General features: G+C 33.3%; 1 protein-coding gene across 2 annotated transcripts in view; it reads right to left on the minus strand.

Annotated features, from left to right (window-relative positions):
* LOC110112609 (delta(14)-sterol reductase) overlaps positions 1 to 14,568 on the minus strand; it is a 60,552-nt gene extending 45,984 nt beyond the window's left edge. For both annotated transcript variants that reach the window (XM_020844898.2, XM_020844896.2), the window contains exons 1-5: positions 14,425 to 14,568; positions 14,239 to 14,356; positions 13,401 to 13,471; positions 9,725 to 9,781; positions 4,651 to 4,742 (exon numbers count right to left, since the gene is read on the minus strand). In XM_020844898.2, coding sequence (XP_020700557.1) covers positions 4,651 to 4,742; positions 9,725 to 9,781; positions 13,401 to 13,471; positions 14,239 to 14,356; positions 14,425 to 14,472 — 386 coding nt within the window. In that variant the 5' untranslated portion in view covers positions 14,473 to 14,568. The remainder of the gene's footprint in view (positions 1 to 4,650; positions 4,743 to 9,724; positions 9,782 to 13,400; positions 13,472 to 14,238; positions 14,357 to 14,424) is intronic.
* Positions 14,569 to 17,742: the final 3,174 nt, after the last annotated feature.

The following is a 17,742-nucleotide window of genomic DNA, read 5'->3' on the forward strand; positions in this document are numbered from 1 at the left end:
CCTCCCACGGGGCACCACCCACGCCGGATGCCTCCCACCCTTCCCTTGACCAAAGCTCTTGGCACGAGATGTGAGGTGGTGCTTGCATGGCTTCCCCCGGTTGGCTTGCTCCATCTTCCCTAATTGAGAAATTAGGGTTAGGGTTTGACATCGGCGATTTCCCCTTTTCCTTCGGATTTGATTGAGCAACTTGGGCGTCTACCAATTTACGGATCATCTCTTCCATTCCCCCAAATCTCTCCTCTAGGGATGAGAATTTTCCTTCCAACGACGAAAGCTTCTCCCCCACTTCCTCCTTCAATTGGCTCATCTCCCCCCCTCCAAAACTTCTACCTTTTTTGATGCCATGCCGTCTAGGATCGAGAGCTCTGATACCAACTTGATACGCCTTAGGTTTCACAAATTAGGGTTTGCCCTAATTTTCCTTCAAGATGAAATTTCTCCTCCAAATCCTAGAAAAAAATCAACACAAGAGGGATGAGAGGAAGAACAAGAACATTTGCATTCAAAATCCAAGAGAAACAAGATACAATTTGTCCACTTCGAGAAGGACAAGGTCTCCCACTACAAACCCTAGAAAAACAAGAGAAAGAAACTAAGGAGGCTAAGAGAAAACTCAAATCTTGCATAACCCTAGAAATCCCCCCTTAATCCCTACTTATAGCAAGCAAAAGACCCAACCAAACCCACTAGTGGGCTGCCCAAACTGAACCGCCCAGCTCAGGGCTGACCCGAGCCAAACCGGTCCAGGATTGGACCGGTTCCGCTCAAGGCCGAAACCCCCCGCCCGCTCCGCCTCGCCCCATGCTTCCCTTCGACTGGCCGAACGACGAGGCTCCCTCCCCCGCCGATTCCGGTCGCGTGGTTGTCGTCGGCCCCCCCTCTGCTGATCAGAGGCGGAACGCATCACATGCCCAGCACCATGCTTTATGCACTATGGCTCCAAAAACCTTTGCACTATGGTGCACTAATCTCGATTGATAAGTATGTTCATGTCCCAACTCTCTCCTATAATTTTCTGTCCAACAACAAACTTGCTACTAATAACTCATGATTCCCATCCAACTATGCAGTCAAGGACCAACAAAAAATTAAGTCCCCCTCCATAGACCCCTATCATAATATAACCTTTATCCCATCTGATAATCCTCTATATCCTCTCCACTACATCCCTCTACAATGCTTGTCTCCAACCACTCTATCATAAGTTTAGACTTAGACATCACTAAGCATCCACCATCTTAGTTATAGCCAAAATCAATCCAATTTAATGTGCAATCAAAAAATATTATTGTACTCCTAATCAATTAGCAAAAAAGTTGCAAGCTATCTATTTCTATTTTCAACACCATCATTCCACACTCTAAGAAATTATACATTCTAGGTATAGGAACCCTTTCTAAATATTTCAATACAATGTTACAAATACTATGTTTCTTTCATTGATGAATTTTCTCATTATTGTTGGATCCATCTTATAAAAAGCAAAAATGAGACTACAACAAAATTTATTCACTTCAATATAATGGCAGAACAACAAGTAAACCACTCAATCAAAATATTATGATCTGATGATGGCTGTGAATACAAATATATCACCCTTCAATAATATCTCTCAACCACTGAAATCCTTCATAAATTCAACAACTCCTATGACCCTGAACAAAATGGATTGGTTGGACATAGCCACCTCATATACTTGAGACTACATGGGCCCTTATGTTCATTATCAACCTTGCACCCCAACTATGGACAAACTCTATTCTCATTGTCATGGATCTCATCAACAGCTTTTGTCCCCAACTACAAACAACAAATCCTGCCATCAACTCCTCCATTAGCAATAACCTCAATATGCTCATTTCAAACTATTTGGATGCCTATGCTAACCATAATTGCAACACCTCTCCCACCCCCTACCTTGCTCACTACCTTGAATATTTTTAGGATATACTATCTTACACAAGGACTATAAATGATACAACCCTCTCCTAGTCAAACACACATCTCTAACCACGTCTGCTTCAATGAGTCTATATTCTCATACCAATACTATCCCACAAAGGTACCACGCCAAACTCAAATCCATCGCCACTCTCCCTTCTCCCTTAACAAAATCGACTTCACTTCATTGCATATCTTTTCAAACACCGCAGTAGAGCCCTCCCATTCAACCATGCATCCCAATAAAGCACACCCAGTGTAGCTACTAATTCTAGCTCTCCACACTCTCAATCCCCAATCTCACCCAATCCTCAACCACCCCCACAATCAAACCATTCAATGGTTACCCATCTTCAAACTGGCCGCTTAAAACCCCAAAAAAGTATTCGATCTCCCTTACCACTCCAATGGATCTCACCTACTACTATATTGTCATGAAGAATGCAAATTAGTAGAAAGTTGTGTCAAAGGAAGTCCAAGGCCTCTCTCCAGGAACATGGGTTTTATTCCCATGTTCTCCCAACCAAAACATCCTCAACTACAAATAGACCTACCGAACCAAATACCACTTTGATGGTACAATCACCATGTATAAAGCACATTTAGTCACTTAAGGATATAAACGTGAGCATAGTATAGGCTACACTTGTACCTTTAGCCCTGTCATCAAAATGCCCGCAGTCTGATAACTAATCACCGTCGCCGCCCATCTTAAGTGGTCAATCACACAATTGGATGATTATGACAATTTTATGAACCGCCTTAACGAAATCATGTATATCACTCAACCCCAAGGTTTTCAAGATTTTCAATACCCGCATCATGTATGTCTTCTCAAAAAAGACTCTTTATGAACTCAAGCAGAGGTCTCGATAATGGTTACACATTCTCAAATTTATCGCAAGCATCGTCAATCCCTTCCTAAATGCTCTAAATGAAAAATAACATCATGCTATGCATTCTCGTATATGAGGATGGCACTCACCTCAATGGAAATAGTCTAGAAGCCCCTATAAATTGCTATAACATAAATTCAATATCTGCTAGGCTTTATTCAACTAATTATGGGCATACAGGTAATCAAAACTTCATATAGCTTACTCCTAAAGCAATTCAAATATGTCATTGATATTCTTCTGTGCAGGAGGATATGTGATTGCAAGTCTCCAAAATCCCACATCCAGAAAACTTTCTCCCACCCACAGCTGGCAACCAATCCAAGTAAAATAATCCTCAGCTCTAACACCACCTAATAAGCTCACTGCGGTATCTCACCTTCATAGTCAATAAACTATGTCAATGGATGCGCCAACCCCTCAACCTACACTTATCATCATCTTAAAAGGCAATTGTGATTCCTAAAAAGGACTCAGTGGAGTCTACCAACATACAATGATAATTTACATCAACACACCTATGCTAACTTGGATTATGTTGGAGACACAATGGACAATAATGATAGCCGACGACTGCTCATTCCTAGTAAAAACCCTCACCATTGGGTGCATAAAAAAACAAACAAACATGCTGTGCAATGATACTAGCAACATCTCTACCAGCCACGCTCTGCCTCCATAATTGTTGCTTATATTTTTGATTAAATAGGATTCTATACAGTTTATAACTACCAGCTCTATTATCTTCATCTATGTTAATTATAGCTATCATGAGGAAGCTGTACAAGAGTCATACGAAATGGAAGAGGAGCTAGAATAATAAGGATGAATGGCCTGATTTAACATAGTTGATGGAAATCAATAGAGGACAAAATAAGGTCATGATGTAAAAGGGAAGAACAAGCTACCTACATTTAACAACAGGTTTACCTAACATACAATATATTGGATCACGAGAATATGATTGAAACACATACAACAACAACAATAACAACAACAACATCAAGCATTTATCCCACTATATGGGGTCAGCTACATGAATCATTTTTCTCCATTGTGTCCTGCTAAAAGTCAAATTCTCATTTAAATCAAATAAAAAATATCATTTCTAATATTTTCTAATCAAGTTTTTTAGGACTATCTCTAACTTTTTTAACATAAGTCAAATCTAATACATCTACTCTCATAATCGGGTTATCCGAAAGCAGATGTTTTATGTGACCAAACCATCCAAGGAGACTCTCTCTAATCTTCTCTGCCACTGGAACTACTCCAACCTTTTCATGTATATACTCATTTCGTATTCTATCTATAAGACTAAATCCACTCATCCACCTAAGCATCCTCATCTCATCAACACTTAACTAAATTTTATGTTTATCTTTTAATAGCCAATATTCTGCGCCATAAAGCATTAAATGCTCATCACAATCTTACAGAACTTTCCCTTAAGTTTGAGGGGTACTTCCTACTACTCAGTAGGCCCAATGCATTCGCGCACTTCAACCATCCAACTTGAATTCTACTAATAATATCTCCATCTATTTCACCATCACTTTGAACAATACGCCCGAGATATCTAAGATATGTATTCTTATTAATGACTTGATTGTCCAATGTCACAATCCCCCGCTAGTCTATTATTACTAAAATTACACTCCATATATTTGATTTTAGATCTACTCAAATGATGATTGAAAATACATAACAGTTCTTGAAGCTTAAACTTTTTTTTTTGTGACAGAGAGACAACCTATTAAATAAAACAATATTATCAAAACATTTAATAAGAAAATGATTTCCTTGTTACCAGTCATGAATAAAGTTTCCTGTGGCTCGTGCTCTGAGCGACGAGCTGTTATCGTGAGACTTGCATCCAGTAATGTACAAGAGTAGAGTAACCTGGAATGAATGAAATATAAAGTATAATAAATACCATAACACAAAAGCTCATTAACTTAATTGCCCTTTACAAATTTTGTTAAATCTTCATCATTATAAAAGTTGTGATAATACATTCATTCACATATATGCAAACATTAGTGAAGGCATCACATAAATTGAAATTAATATATCAATTGCCCCTTTTGAGTTATTAGATAGTATTGAAGTTTGATTATTAATACTGCTTAATATGAGATAAAATATATAAATATTTGATAAATGAAAATGATATTTTGAGAACTTATTAAATCAAAGTCATGCCCCCTCAAAAGGGCTCTAAATAGGGCTCCATTATTCAAATGGGGAAGGTTCGAAAGTTGAGAGCTAAACAACTCCATTTCATTTTCTGGCAATTTTAATAACTATATAGATTGAAAAGGATATAAAAAATTTAAAAAAAAAATTATTTTGTATTCCCTTATTTATTGCATAGGACTAGTTACTTATAATGCATAGCCTAATTTTGAAAGGTAAAATTTATAAATTGCTATATGATTTCCAGAGTATGCCAAATTAATTTTTGTTTATTTAAAAAATTGAATTTAATTAATAATTTGGTACAAACATTTATTCAAAAAATCTATTCAAAAATTCTAGCAATTGAAGTTGGGTCATGAATTAAAGTTGTATCCGTTTTTTATGCCAAGATTAGAATTCTTAAAATTAGATTTTATATTAGTTAAAGCATTTTAATAATTAGGAAGTAAATTTATATATAATTTAATTATTTATATTAAATAAGGAAAAAAACATGGAGTAATATTTATTGATTAAACCACATAATATATTGATTAAGTTATGCATATTAAATGAATCAGATAAACAACAGATTCCTTTTTTCTCGTGACTTTAGTCTTTAAATATAAAATAACTTCTCCCCAAAAAAAAAGCATTGAAAATAAAGATAGTCCTATTTTGAAATTAAAACTTTTTTTTTCTTTGTCAATTTAGTATTTAAATTATATTTAAAAGTTGTTTAAACCTTTTAATAATTACAACATCAAGCCTTTAACCCACTACATGGGGTTGGCTACATTAATCATTTTTCTCCATTTTGTTCTATTAAGAGTTAAATTCTCATTTAAATCTAATAAAGAAAGGTTATTTCTAATATGTTCTAACCAAGTCTTTTTAGGTCTACCTCTACCATTCTTAACATAGGCCAAACCTAATACATCTACTCTCCTAATGGGGACATAAAAAAGATAAATTCTTTTTAAATTGATTTTATATTAATAAAGAAGAAAATGAAATAATTAAAATAGAAAATGATATATAAATAAGATTGAGTGGATATCATATAGATTGGCTTCAAATAACTTGCCATTTTTTCCATAGTTTTTAGCCTGAAATAAAAAAATGCTATCCCCTCCCACTAAAAGAACAAAAATAATCATAAAGGTTGAGAATGCTCCATTTTGAAAAGGAGGCCTCTCCTAATGTTAGGCTTTCAAATGATAGACATTCTCTTTCTTTCTGCCTTCCTACAAAGTATATAGATATCATATGTTGATCTAAAAAGTGAAGCTGTTTTAAGTCTCAAGAAGATGCATAAAACTAAAGCTTTACAATCATATAAGATAATTATTTAGATTTGAAGAGCTATGAAATATATTAGAGTGCTTCGGTAAAGGAAATCTTCATAAAAAAAGTCTTAAAGACTAACAAGATGCTAAATTATTAGAGGATAAATATTTTGGTACAAATATCTATTAGCAAAAGAGGAGTTTTGGACTATATTTATTATATGAGAATCAAATAAAAGAGTATTAAAATGAAGTAATAGGAGAGAGTAATGGAACCAATGCTTAGAAAAATAATGTTACTATCGAATAACTAATTTAATTTTTTGCTATGAAGATCCATTACAGAATCCATTTTGGGCTATAAAAATTATCAAAAAATTAAAAAATTAAAGAATATATACATGATTTTTATTATTCTTAAAAAAACATATGATCAAGTATCATGAATATTAATTTATAAATTAAGAAAATATGTATCTTAAAGGCATGATGAAGTTATTAAATATATGTAAGATCAAGAAATTAGAACAATAAAGAAAATATTATGATCCTCATTGATCTTAAGAAAACATATGATCAAGTATCATGAATATTAATTTATTGCAAATTACGAGAGTATGTATGTCAAAGGCATAATGAAGTTTTTAAATGATCTAGCATTAATTGTAGAGAGACAAAAGCATTGCTAATTATGGTAGGATTGCATCAAAGATAACATTAAATCAATATCTTTTTATATTGGTTACAAATATGGTTATAAATTCAAAATGGGGTGCATAGTGTATGTTCATTATAGATGACAAAATTTTAATCGGAAAAATCACTACTGAAATAAAGATAAAATCGAAAATAATAAAGGAATTTTTTAGAAGAGAAGAGGCTTAGGATAACTATAATAAAAGATAATGTTAGTAATTTTGAAGATAATTGTAAGTCAATAATGATGGAACATCAAGTAGTCTTGGATGACAGTTTTAGGATCTTATATCTATTATACTGAGGATCGAATTTATTGATGAGTATAGAACTTTTAATTTATGACTTAGGATATATTTAGGGTAGTTGCAGCTATTTATAAAAATAATTATAAAAGTGTTATGATAAAAACAGTTTTTTAAAAAAATCTATTATATGTATTATAGTTTTTTTTTTTACTTTAACAGGAACTTTCTTACAACTACCACACTAGAGTAGAGATGATTTAAAAAGATACTTCTTACAACAAAAATTTCTGAAAAGCCTAAAAAAAGTTGACAAAAAGTATGCAGCAATAATAAATAAATAAAACAATGAAAAAACTAGTCCAAACGTGTTAGTCAATGAATTTAAGATGGTCGCATAACTACTATGAACAAAATAAGAATATCATGGAGACTTGAAGATAAATGAAACAAATGCAACAAGACTGACTATGTTATGCTATCTTATATGAATCTAAGTTTATGCAAATAAAAAATTCACTAATAGTCAAATCGAGTGTGTATGCAGGAGCTATTACTTGTGTTCAAACACAAGGTGGATTGACCAAGTATTTCCCTATTTCGGTTGGGTTACATCAAGGATCAGCCTTAAGCCCATATCTTTTTGCTTTAGTCTTGGATGTTCTCACTAGACATTTGCAAGAGGATGTACCTTGGTGTATGCTTTTTGCTGATGATATTCTTCTTGTTGATAAGACTAGAGAGGGAGTTGAAGGTAAACTTGAATTATGGAGGTCAACCTTAGAGTCTAAAGGTTTTCGCTTGAGTAGATCTAAAACGGAATATATGGAGTGTAATTTTAGTAGTAATAGACCTACTGAAGGGATTGTGACTTTGGGCGATCGAGTCATTAATAAGAGTACACGTTTTAGATATCTTGGATCAATTGTTCAAAGTGATGGTGAAATAGATGGGGATATTATCAGCAGAATTCAAGTTGGATGGTTGAAGTGGAGGAATGCATCGGGCTTGTTATGTGATAGAAATGTACCCCTCAAACTTAAAGGAAAATTCTATAAGATGGTAGTGAGGCCTGCAATGCTTTTTGGTGCCGAATGTTGGCCATTAAAAGAGAAGCATAATACTAAGTTAAGTGTGGCAGAGATGAGAATGCTCAGGTGGATGAGTGGCTTTACCCTTAGAGATAGGATACGAAATGAGCATATACGTGAAAAGGTTGGAGTAGTTCCAGTAGAAGATAAAATTAGAGAGAGTCGCCTTAGATGGTTTGGTCACATAAAACGACGGCCTTTCGATGACCCGGTTAGGAGAGTAGAGGTATTAGATTTGACTTATGTTAAGAAAGGTAGGGGTAGACCTAAAAAGACTTGGTTAGAAAATATTAGGAATGACCTTTCTTTATTAGGTTTAAATGAGAATTTGACTTTTAATAGAACACAATGGAGAAAAAGGATTCATGTAGCCGACCCCACGTAGTGGGATAAAGGCTTGATGTTGTTGTTGTTGTTGTTGTAGTCAAATCGAGTGTGTCAAATTATGAATAATAAGGTGAATGTATTCTAGATTATAAAGGATAGATTATGAAAATAATTATTTTAAAGAGATATTGGAAGTAGCAATAATTGAAAATATGATTATTATTTGAGCATATGTAATGGAAGAAGAAGATCACCAAATAAAAAGATAGGAAAATTAAAATGGGAGGACCAGAAAAAAAAATATGTTAGATCATAAGTAACAAAACTAAAAATTGTTTTAAAAGATTTGCACAAATTAAAGGTGCCACACTTTACGAAGCACTTAAAAAGAAATTAATGGAGCATGAAATTTGAGAAATGGATCCTAAGTAGTCGAGATAAGGCTAATGTGATGATGACGATCATGCTTAAATATCATTAAAGACATCTTATGTTTGCTCATATAAGTTTGTGCAATAGCTCCCATGGAAACTTTTTTTTTCGTTCTCAAGCACGCAAACGACTAATGAAACCAGTTCATTTTGCATGAATATCTTGCAATGTACTTAACGTTGTTGCTTCTTTCGAACATTGAGCATCTGGAACTAAGAAGCATAGCTCTGGAGATATTGGCTGTTTATAAGAGAGTTTATGAACACCATTAGGAATTAAAAATTTCAAATTTCAGCAAATCACTGGCAAAGTGACCCTTTTACTAGTTTTCAAATGCTAGTTGGTATAATAAAATGACCAGCGAAGCAAAACAGAAATAATTGTCTTATCAACAGTACTGGCGCAGCAATGCCATCCTACAAGTGTCAGTGTGTATTATTAGGTTTGTAAAACATTTGGAACTAAACTAGTTATGAATGTTAACAATGGAAGGGTGCGAAAAAATATCACTCCATGAAACCAATGAGGACTATACATAAGAAAATGAAAATATGGTATATAATCAAGTTAAATCAGGATGGGCATGGCGTGATACGAAATGAAACTTTTTGTGGTAAACTTACAATCACACTGAATATAAACGTAACTGAAAATAGCTGAGCTCCCCTGTCAGCTATGACCTGTTTTAACACAAAGAACCAGGTCATATTAGTTGCATACCAAAAAATATAGCATCTGCATGATTTCAGAAAGAAAGCACTTTCCATTTAAGCATATAACTAAAATACAAATTTTCCACTAAATACACAAAGTGGATGGCAAAACTGAGTAAACATTCAACTAAGCTGTAGGTTAAACGTGTTACTCAAAATGATTTATCAACAGGATTCTCCTAGTAATATATCCATCATATCAGTCAGCTATCAAAGAACTAATCTTCTTTGTTTGACATATTAAAATTTTAGTTCATCAAAAAATCTAACATGAATAAAATTTTCGATTAAAGCTTGAAGCTGATTATTAGTTGGGATGCCCATCTTATTAGTGTTTAGAGTTAGGCTTATGGAATGGTAAGGCAAAAAAAATTTGTATGCAATGATAGCACGAGCAATAACCAAGAGAAATTTAGTAATATCTTATCCATAAACAGTCAAACTGTGGAGCTAAAAAAAAATCACAGATGGTTAAGGCCTATTTTGAGGTAGAAATTTGGATAACAGCAATTTTCCATTCACAATTAAAGCAACAATTGGAAGCCTAAAGCAGTACTTTTTTAGAAAAACTGAGTTGAAATGGGTAAAATCTTCAATGCATCAATAATATTTTATTCTATGATTCTAAAATGTAAGTTGTAACAAGTGCCTGAGGTTCTAGTTCTTACCAATGCTAAGCCTCAAAAAAGGTTGACATATGTGGATTCTGCTTGAATGTACTAATATGAACGGCTTATTCTATGACACTACAACAACAACAACAACAACAACAACATCAAGCCTTTATCCCACTACGTGGGGTCGGCTACATGAATCCTTTTTCTCCATTGTGTCCTATTAAAAGTCAAATTCTCGTTTAAATCTAATAAAGAAAGGTCATTCCTAATATTTTCTAACCAAGTCTTTTTAGGTCTACCCCTACCTTTCTTAACATAAGTCAAATCTAATACCTCTACTCTCCTAATCGGGTCATCGCAAGGCCGCCGTTTTATGTGACCAAACCATCTAAGGCGACTTTCTCTAATCTTATCTTCTACTGGAGCTACTCCAACCTTTTCACGTATATGCTCATTTCGTATCCTATCTCTAAGGGTAAAGCCACTCATCCACCTGAGCATCCTCATCTCTGCCACACTTAACTTAGTATTATGCTTCTCTTTTAAAGGCCAACATTCGGCACCATAAAGCATTGCAAGCCTCACTACCATCTTATAGAATTTTCCCTTAAGTTTGAGGGGTACATTTCTATCACATAACAAGCCCGAATTAATATATTCTATGACACTAAATCATCTAAATAAATGTATTTATCTCAATTCATGCAATTTAATGAAAAAAGTTTTTATCTCAATTAATATATTTTATGACAACTTTTCGATTACTTCTACAATAATTTTATGTTAAATGTAAATGCAATCCAAAACTTGTTAATGTCCATGACAAGATAGTTCGGGTAATTTTGGCGTTCGATTTTGGTGCTCAATTTTAATTATCTTTATGTTATTTTATTAAAAAATGTTAGAGTATAAAGATCCAAAAAAAATGCTGATTGGATTTGAGGAGTTATGCAAAATATTGAAGTAATTTGGGTAATAATATTTTTTAAATCAAATCAAAAAGATGAAATGATGCCAAATGAAAAAAAAAACATTTTAATACAAATTATTAAGAATTAACGAGATTCAAAATTGAGAAATTTTAGATGAAACAAACTTATAAGTCATAAAATAATATTATATGAGAGGAGGATATAAGAGCATATGCATAAATTACTCTCATTAACATTAAAAGTTCAATTTAAGTTCATGCCAATAAGATCTATAATGGAGATAACTTTTTTTTTATGGAAATTAATGCACAAATATAAATAGCAACAAAATAATGCTCTCATGGAATTTCAAATAAAATATGATCAAAGAAATAGATGTCACTAGAGTTATGAAAATATAAATGAAGTAGGAATGATTAATATTAGAAAAAAGTAAGAGTTCTGATTGTGATTATATAAAGGATCAATAAAAAGTATGCATCATTATGTATTTATTATGTAGATGCTCACCATATAAAGAAATAAATAAAGTGAGACAGCTTGGTGTGTGTTATTTGCCAATGATATAGTTTAATAGGTGAGACTTGTTTTGAAATGAAGAGTTGCAGCAATGGAATAAAATTTTAAAAGATAGAAAGCTTTGGAATAAAAAAATTAAGATCGAGTAGATGATATGTGATTTTCAGAGATATAAGATTCATAAATATCTATTAATATTACTAGAGGATTAAGTTATCTCAAGGAGCAAACGGATTCATTATACAAGAGTACAAAGATATATACAATAGCATGACTTCTAAAATTAAAACTTGGTTATTAAAATGAATAAGTGCCTAAGGAGTACCAATGTTGTTAAAAGTGCGCTTGTGCTAGCCCTACATATTGTTTACCTATGAAGTGCAAGCTCGTAGAAAAGCACGTGTGTTCTCCGCTTCATCATATTGCATTGTAGGGCTATGTGCATAGCTCCTACTCATAGCAAAATTCTTGTTTAGATTGCATGGTTCAATCCAATATATATCACAATAACAAGGCATTCCTTATTGTTTCTTATAGCCATTGAGTCATTGCTCATTAATTTTTCATTCTCCTCAACTTGACTTAGTAGCTTCTTAATAGTTATTTTATTCATGCTCACTCACCGGCTCTTGCTGTCGATGCTAATAGCTTCTTGCTTACAAGCTTCTTCTCAAGAATACTCTTCGATGCCCAAACTTAACAATATCTCTTGCAGTCTCACTTCACATTATCTCTGTCTCTCCATTTATAGTAGGTCACTTAATCATGCAAGTATATTCCTGATTTTTAAGTATTCATACATCATTTCATTATCTTGCTAAAATATTATTCCTTGATGTAGTTTAAATTTGGATAAGTAAATATTATATCCCCATAGCATATGTGTATATGGTATGGGCATACCATGCCATATATAACTCATTAGTGCTCTAATTTAGTACAAGCATCACTTTGCATTACATTTTGTGCATTAAATATTTATAAAAAAAAATCTTGTGGATCACATTGGGCTTAGCATTTTTAAAACACTAAAGAATACTTACATGATATGATGATAAGAGTATTATTGAGACATGATCGTGAATTTTAACCAATGAATCATGTAATGATGGACTGAATTATTCTAAAAGTTGATCAAACCACTACGAACTAAAGACTAGCCAGATTTGAATTTAGATTTCCCAATTCAAATAAGAGTTAATTAATTTGGAACTCAAAAAGTATGTGATGCCAAGGGTGGAATGTATTCTAGAATATAAAATTGTATTGTGGATGATTCTATAGAATAAATTGCATTTTTGGATTTTAACTACTGCTCCAATTGCAGTAAGTTCAAGTAATTGAACTTATTTTGTAAGGAGGAAGTCTAACAGTACGCATCATTCAGTTGTTTTTGTTAGCAAAAAACAGTTCCAATAATGCCATCAAGATTTAACAGAAGAACAAAATGTAACCCAACAATTTTCTGAGTAATGCAGATATGGTACATAGTCAGGGATCAATAATCAGGAAAATTACCGTAGGAGATATCAATCTCAAGCTAACGCCAATCCCTAAAAGAGCCATCAGTATAAATAGTGATGCCAAACCTGAGAAAACCAAGTGATCAAAAAAGTAAACAAAATCCCCAAATCGGCTATGAGATGCACAAAAATTCAACATGCAGGTGGATGTATCGGTAATTTTGGAGAAGCATGAACTCTAACTCTCTAACATAAGAGTTCTCTGATGATTTAACAACTTATAATCGAAAGGTTCATTCCATATCAAATGTGATAAAATACAGTGGAAAGGGAAGACAGCCTGGTTAGAGGGAAAATTCGTAAGTCTTATTGCACTATCTATTCTTAGAACTACATGAAAATAAAAAGAAAAGTGAACAACTTGGAAGTTAAATGGCTAAGATGAATTGTTAGAATTTTCTTTAGTAATATCCTACGCCCTTGTCATTGACAATTCCAAGCCTCAAAACCCAACCTTGTTGTCTTGGAAGTTACTTCTTTAACTATCAGGAGCTCGGGACATTAGACTTTAGGATATGCATGGAAGCAGTTGGGTCTAAAAAGGATCAAAATGCAATTTCGGTTATTCTAATTGGCGGAAGGTTTGTCTAATGCGCACTTAGCTTTTCAAGGAATAATTTAAGGGCCAAATGTGCACTTAGCTTTTCATCTATTATCTCCTTAAGCAAAGATAAGCGGCGGGCTAACTTAGCTGATTAGTAAACCTGAATTAAAATGCACCAAAGATTCCCTGATACAAAAGAACGGGTCGACGGTAGATAGAAAACGAGTTTCTGTTCAAAGATGCAAAGCGACGCAATAAGTAACGCCAGCTTTGGCTAACGAGAACTCACCGTTGCATCGGTAGTGTAACCGGGTGCCATCGGAGAGCACAGCACCAGGAACGTTCTTTCCGGGAAGAATGGCGCCGGCTAGCGCTAAGTAAACAAAGTACGACAGAAGTATGCCAGCCTATAAAACGTAGAATGGATGCTAAGCATTCGGATCTCAATGAAGAGTTGGGCACAGTAATTACTCACTGAGCTCCACGAAGGAAGAAAGGAATGTAGAACAACTCCCACATCCATCGAGATTCGAGATTGCCTTCTGTTGCCTATCAGGATTGCAGATTGGGGCTGAGAGAGCGCGTCGCCGGGTAGGGGGGTTTGTATGGTTTGTCCCCATTTTTGAGATTTATATTCATAACACTTCCTTCATATCATTCTATTTATATATATAATATTCAAAATTGTAATATATATTCTAAAGTTAGATGAAAATTTTATAAAACAGACTTATGTGTAAGATAAGCTTATTTTAAATGCACGTTACTAAAATTTTAACAATAAATAAAAAAAATGATTGAGTTTAACTATATGATTGTGATAAAATATACAAAATATCATTTGAGTTGTATAAATTCAAAATCATAAAATTGTTTAAAATTATTTGAGTTTAAATGCACGTTAATAAATTTTAAAAAATAAAATAATATTCTAAAATTTTAATTATTATTTAATCAATTCAAAATTTTTTATGAAGTGAATTAATAAATAAATTTATCATTACAAGTAATTGTAACAAGAATTATATTCATAATCTAAAATAAATGCATTTAAGCTTTTAATAAAATAGCAATAAAAAAGTGGAAATATGACAAAGTTGATAATTATGGAATTTAATTCTTTTAAATGTGCTTTTAGATGGGGATAATATATAAATAATGTATATTGCATCCATCTAAAAAAATTCAAAGGCTTTAATATTAATCATAATAAAAAAATTTAGCTAAATTATCATGATAAATATTTGTTTAATATGATTAGAAGATATATTATTCAATGCCCTTGATGATAAAGCAAAGATAAATAATAATAATAATTTTATTTAAATAAAATATATTAGTCACATTAATAAATGAAAAGTTTATATAATTATTATAAGAATAATAAGCTCTTGATAAGAATAGCAATCCATCTATCACATAACTAAAATTTTTATATAAACATTTAAATTTTCATCATTAAGGCATATATTGTTATTAAAGTAATATGTTATATATATATGTGTGTGTGTGTGTGTGTGTGTGTGTGTGTGTGTGTGTGGACCTCCAAATGGGATCCGCCGCGGCAATAGAGGGCAGATGGTATATGACTGCACTACCCTAAGGAATTGAAACGATTGTAAGCCTCCATGCTCCTCGCAAGCGGGCCAATAGGAGGGTAGATTAGATCTTACATACGATCAACCATTGAGGATAGCATCTCTCGCCAACGCATCCCAATGGGTAATAATATGCACGGCCTGATCAGTGTCACAGGGTTTCCCCCACCCAATACATTAGCTCGAGTGGGGTTTATTTATTATGAAATTCTATTTCCCACGGACACAAGGCCCCGTAGTTAATTACATCTCGAGCCTAGGGCCCAAAAAAACTCTCAATTAAAGACCCAACATTTTTCTTCTCGGATAAGGGGGATTGGCATACAAAAGGGAGACTAGGAATTCCTACTCAAAAGGAATGAAAGGGGCTCAACTCGGCTTAGTCAACATGCACAGTCCACACTAACATTCGGAAGGATAAAAGTAGCATCATCCATGTGACGCAGATAAGTTGAATTTATAGTCCCGAAAGAAAAAAAACTTACCCACTATTTAGGCATACTATGAGACACCTAACATAATAGCCTTGAACCCTAGACCTAGGGTGGGATTAGTGTTCTACCCGACACTAATATCTGTATCTTAACTAATGTAATATGGGCTTATATCCTGCCTAAAAAGAAAAGTCAAATAATCACATAAGAGCTTAAAATTCATGCTGTTCAATCTTTATGAAAGATAGGTAGGTAGTTTAGTATTTTGGAAGTAGGGCTGACGTCTATAGAGTTTCCTAATTGGCCCTAGACTTATGTAAGGTGAATGCTCCTAGAGTAAATGTAATTAAAGTTTTAGTTTAATTGGTTTCTAATACAATGTATACTAATTAAAAGATCCAAATCATGGATGCTTAAAATTTTAAAAAAAGAGGCTTATATAAAATAATTTTTTGAAAAGACTAAGGTTCCCTAGGTCTGACAACTCATCCTCATAGATCAAATTATTTGAACTATATCTGCAGGTGGGTAAGTGTCTTATAGTAAGAAGGGAGAAGAAATGTAATAATATGCATACAACTCCAGACGATTTTGACTATTCCCTATGTCATTAGGTTTCTATGTTATTTAATTCTTAAAATTTTAAAATTTGATTATGAGTAGAAAAAGATTATCCTTAAAGAGCCTAGCAAAAATAGGTCACACACATGCAAGAAAGAAACCTAGAAAAAACAAGTAAGTTTTACTATGCAATCAATAGTAAATACATCAATATAAATCCACGAAAGTAAGAAAGTCCATGGCAAGTGTCGTATAAATATAACACAGGGTTTGCAAAAAAGTAATTGTGGACAGGCTCCACCGACAACATCTTGGATTTTAATCCTAATAAATGTCGCAAGTCTTAAAATCCAATCATTTCATCTTCGAATGGATCATCCTCCTCCGAGTCGTCTCCCTTTGGATTGTCTCCTTCGGGCTCTGCATGATTTATCCTCTAGAAGGACAGCCAAATTACTAAAAAATTCCTTATAAAGGGCCTTTCTTATTCTTTTTGGGTAGCGAGTGCTTGAAATGCTAAACTTTTAAGGACTTTCACAACTCAATGTAAATTACAATAAATTATATTGTGAAAAAGAAAATCTAAATCCGGACTCCTGCATGTTTACCCTACTAAAATATCCAAGCGGTTTATATATCACATCATAAGCAGTTATATATGTATAGAAAACTAAACATACTTGGCCACACTCTTTTAATTTTAAGGTTGGGGGGTGGGGAGGGCTAAGCAGACTCTATAGAATCTACATAAAATAATATTACTATTAAAGCTTTAATAATGATCCCCCCTGTTGAGTCTAGTAATTAGGTTGTTAAGCCTAAGTAAATGTCCCACGGCTACCAAGAGGGGGGTGAATTGGTAGTTTTAAAAAATTTTAAACCCTCTTAATAATAAAGTTTGAACCGAAATAAAATTTTTCTTTTAAAGTTTGTAGAAAATGTTTTTCAACCACAGAGTGTTAAAACTGAAATTTAAAAAATGCGGAAACGTAAAAAGCAATAAAGTAAATGAAAAACCAGATTATAGTGGTTCGGTCTATTAACCAGACCAACTCCTACTCCTCAAGGCACCCTCTGAGTATTGCAAAAAAACTATACCGACAAAGTGACTCTCCTTTAGCACCACAAGGCAAGGCGGAGAGCCTGTACAAAACACTTCTTTTTCACCACTCCCCGGTGCGGGCAGAGAACCGTCGTAGG

The sequence above is a fragment of the Dendrobium catenatum genome, unplaced genomic scaffold (genome assembly GCF_001605985.2).
Source record: "Dendrobium catenatum unplaced genomic scaffold, ASM160598v2 fragScaff_scaffold_459, whole genome shotgun sequence".
NCBI lineage: Eukaryota > Viridiplantae > Streptophyta > Magnoliopsida > Asparagales > Orchidaceae > Dendrobium > Dendrobium catenatum.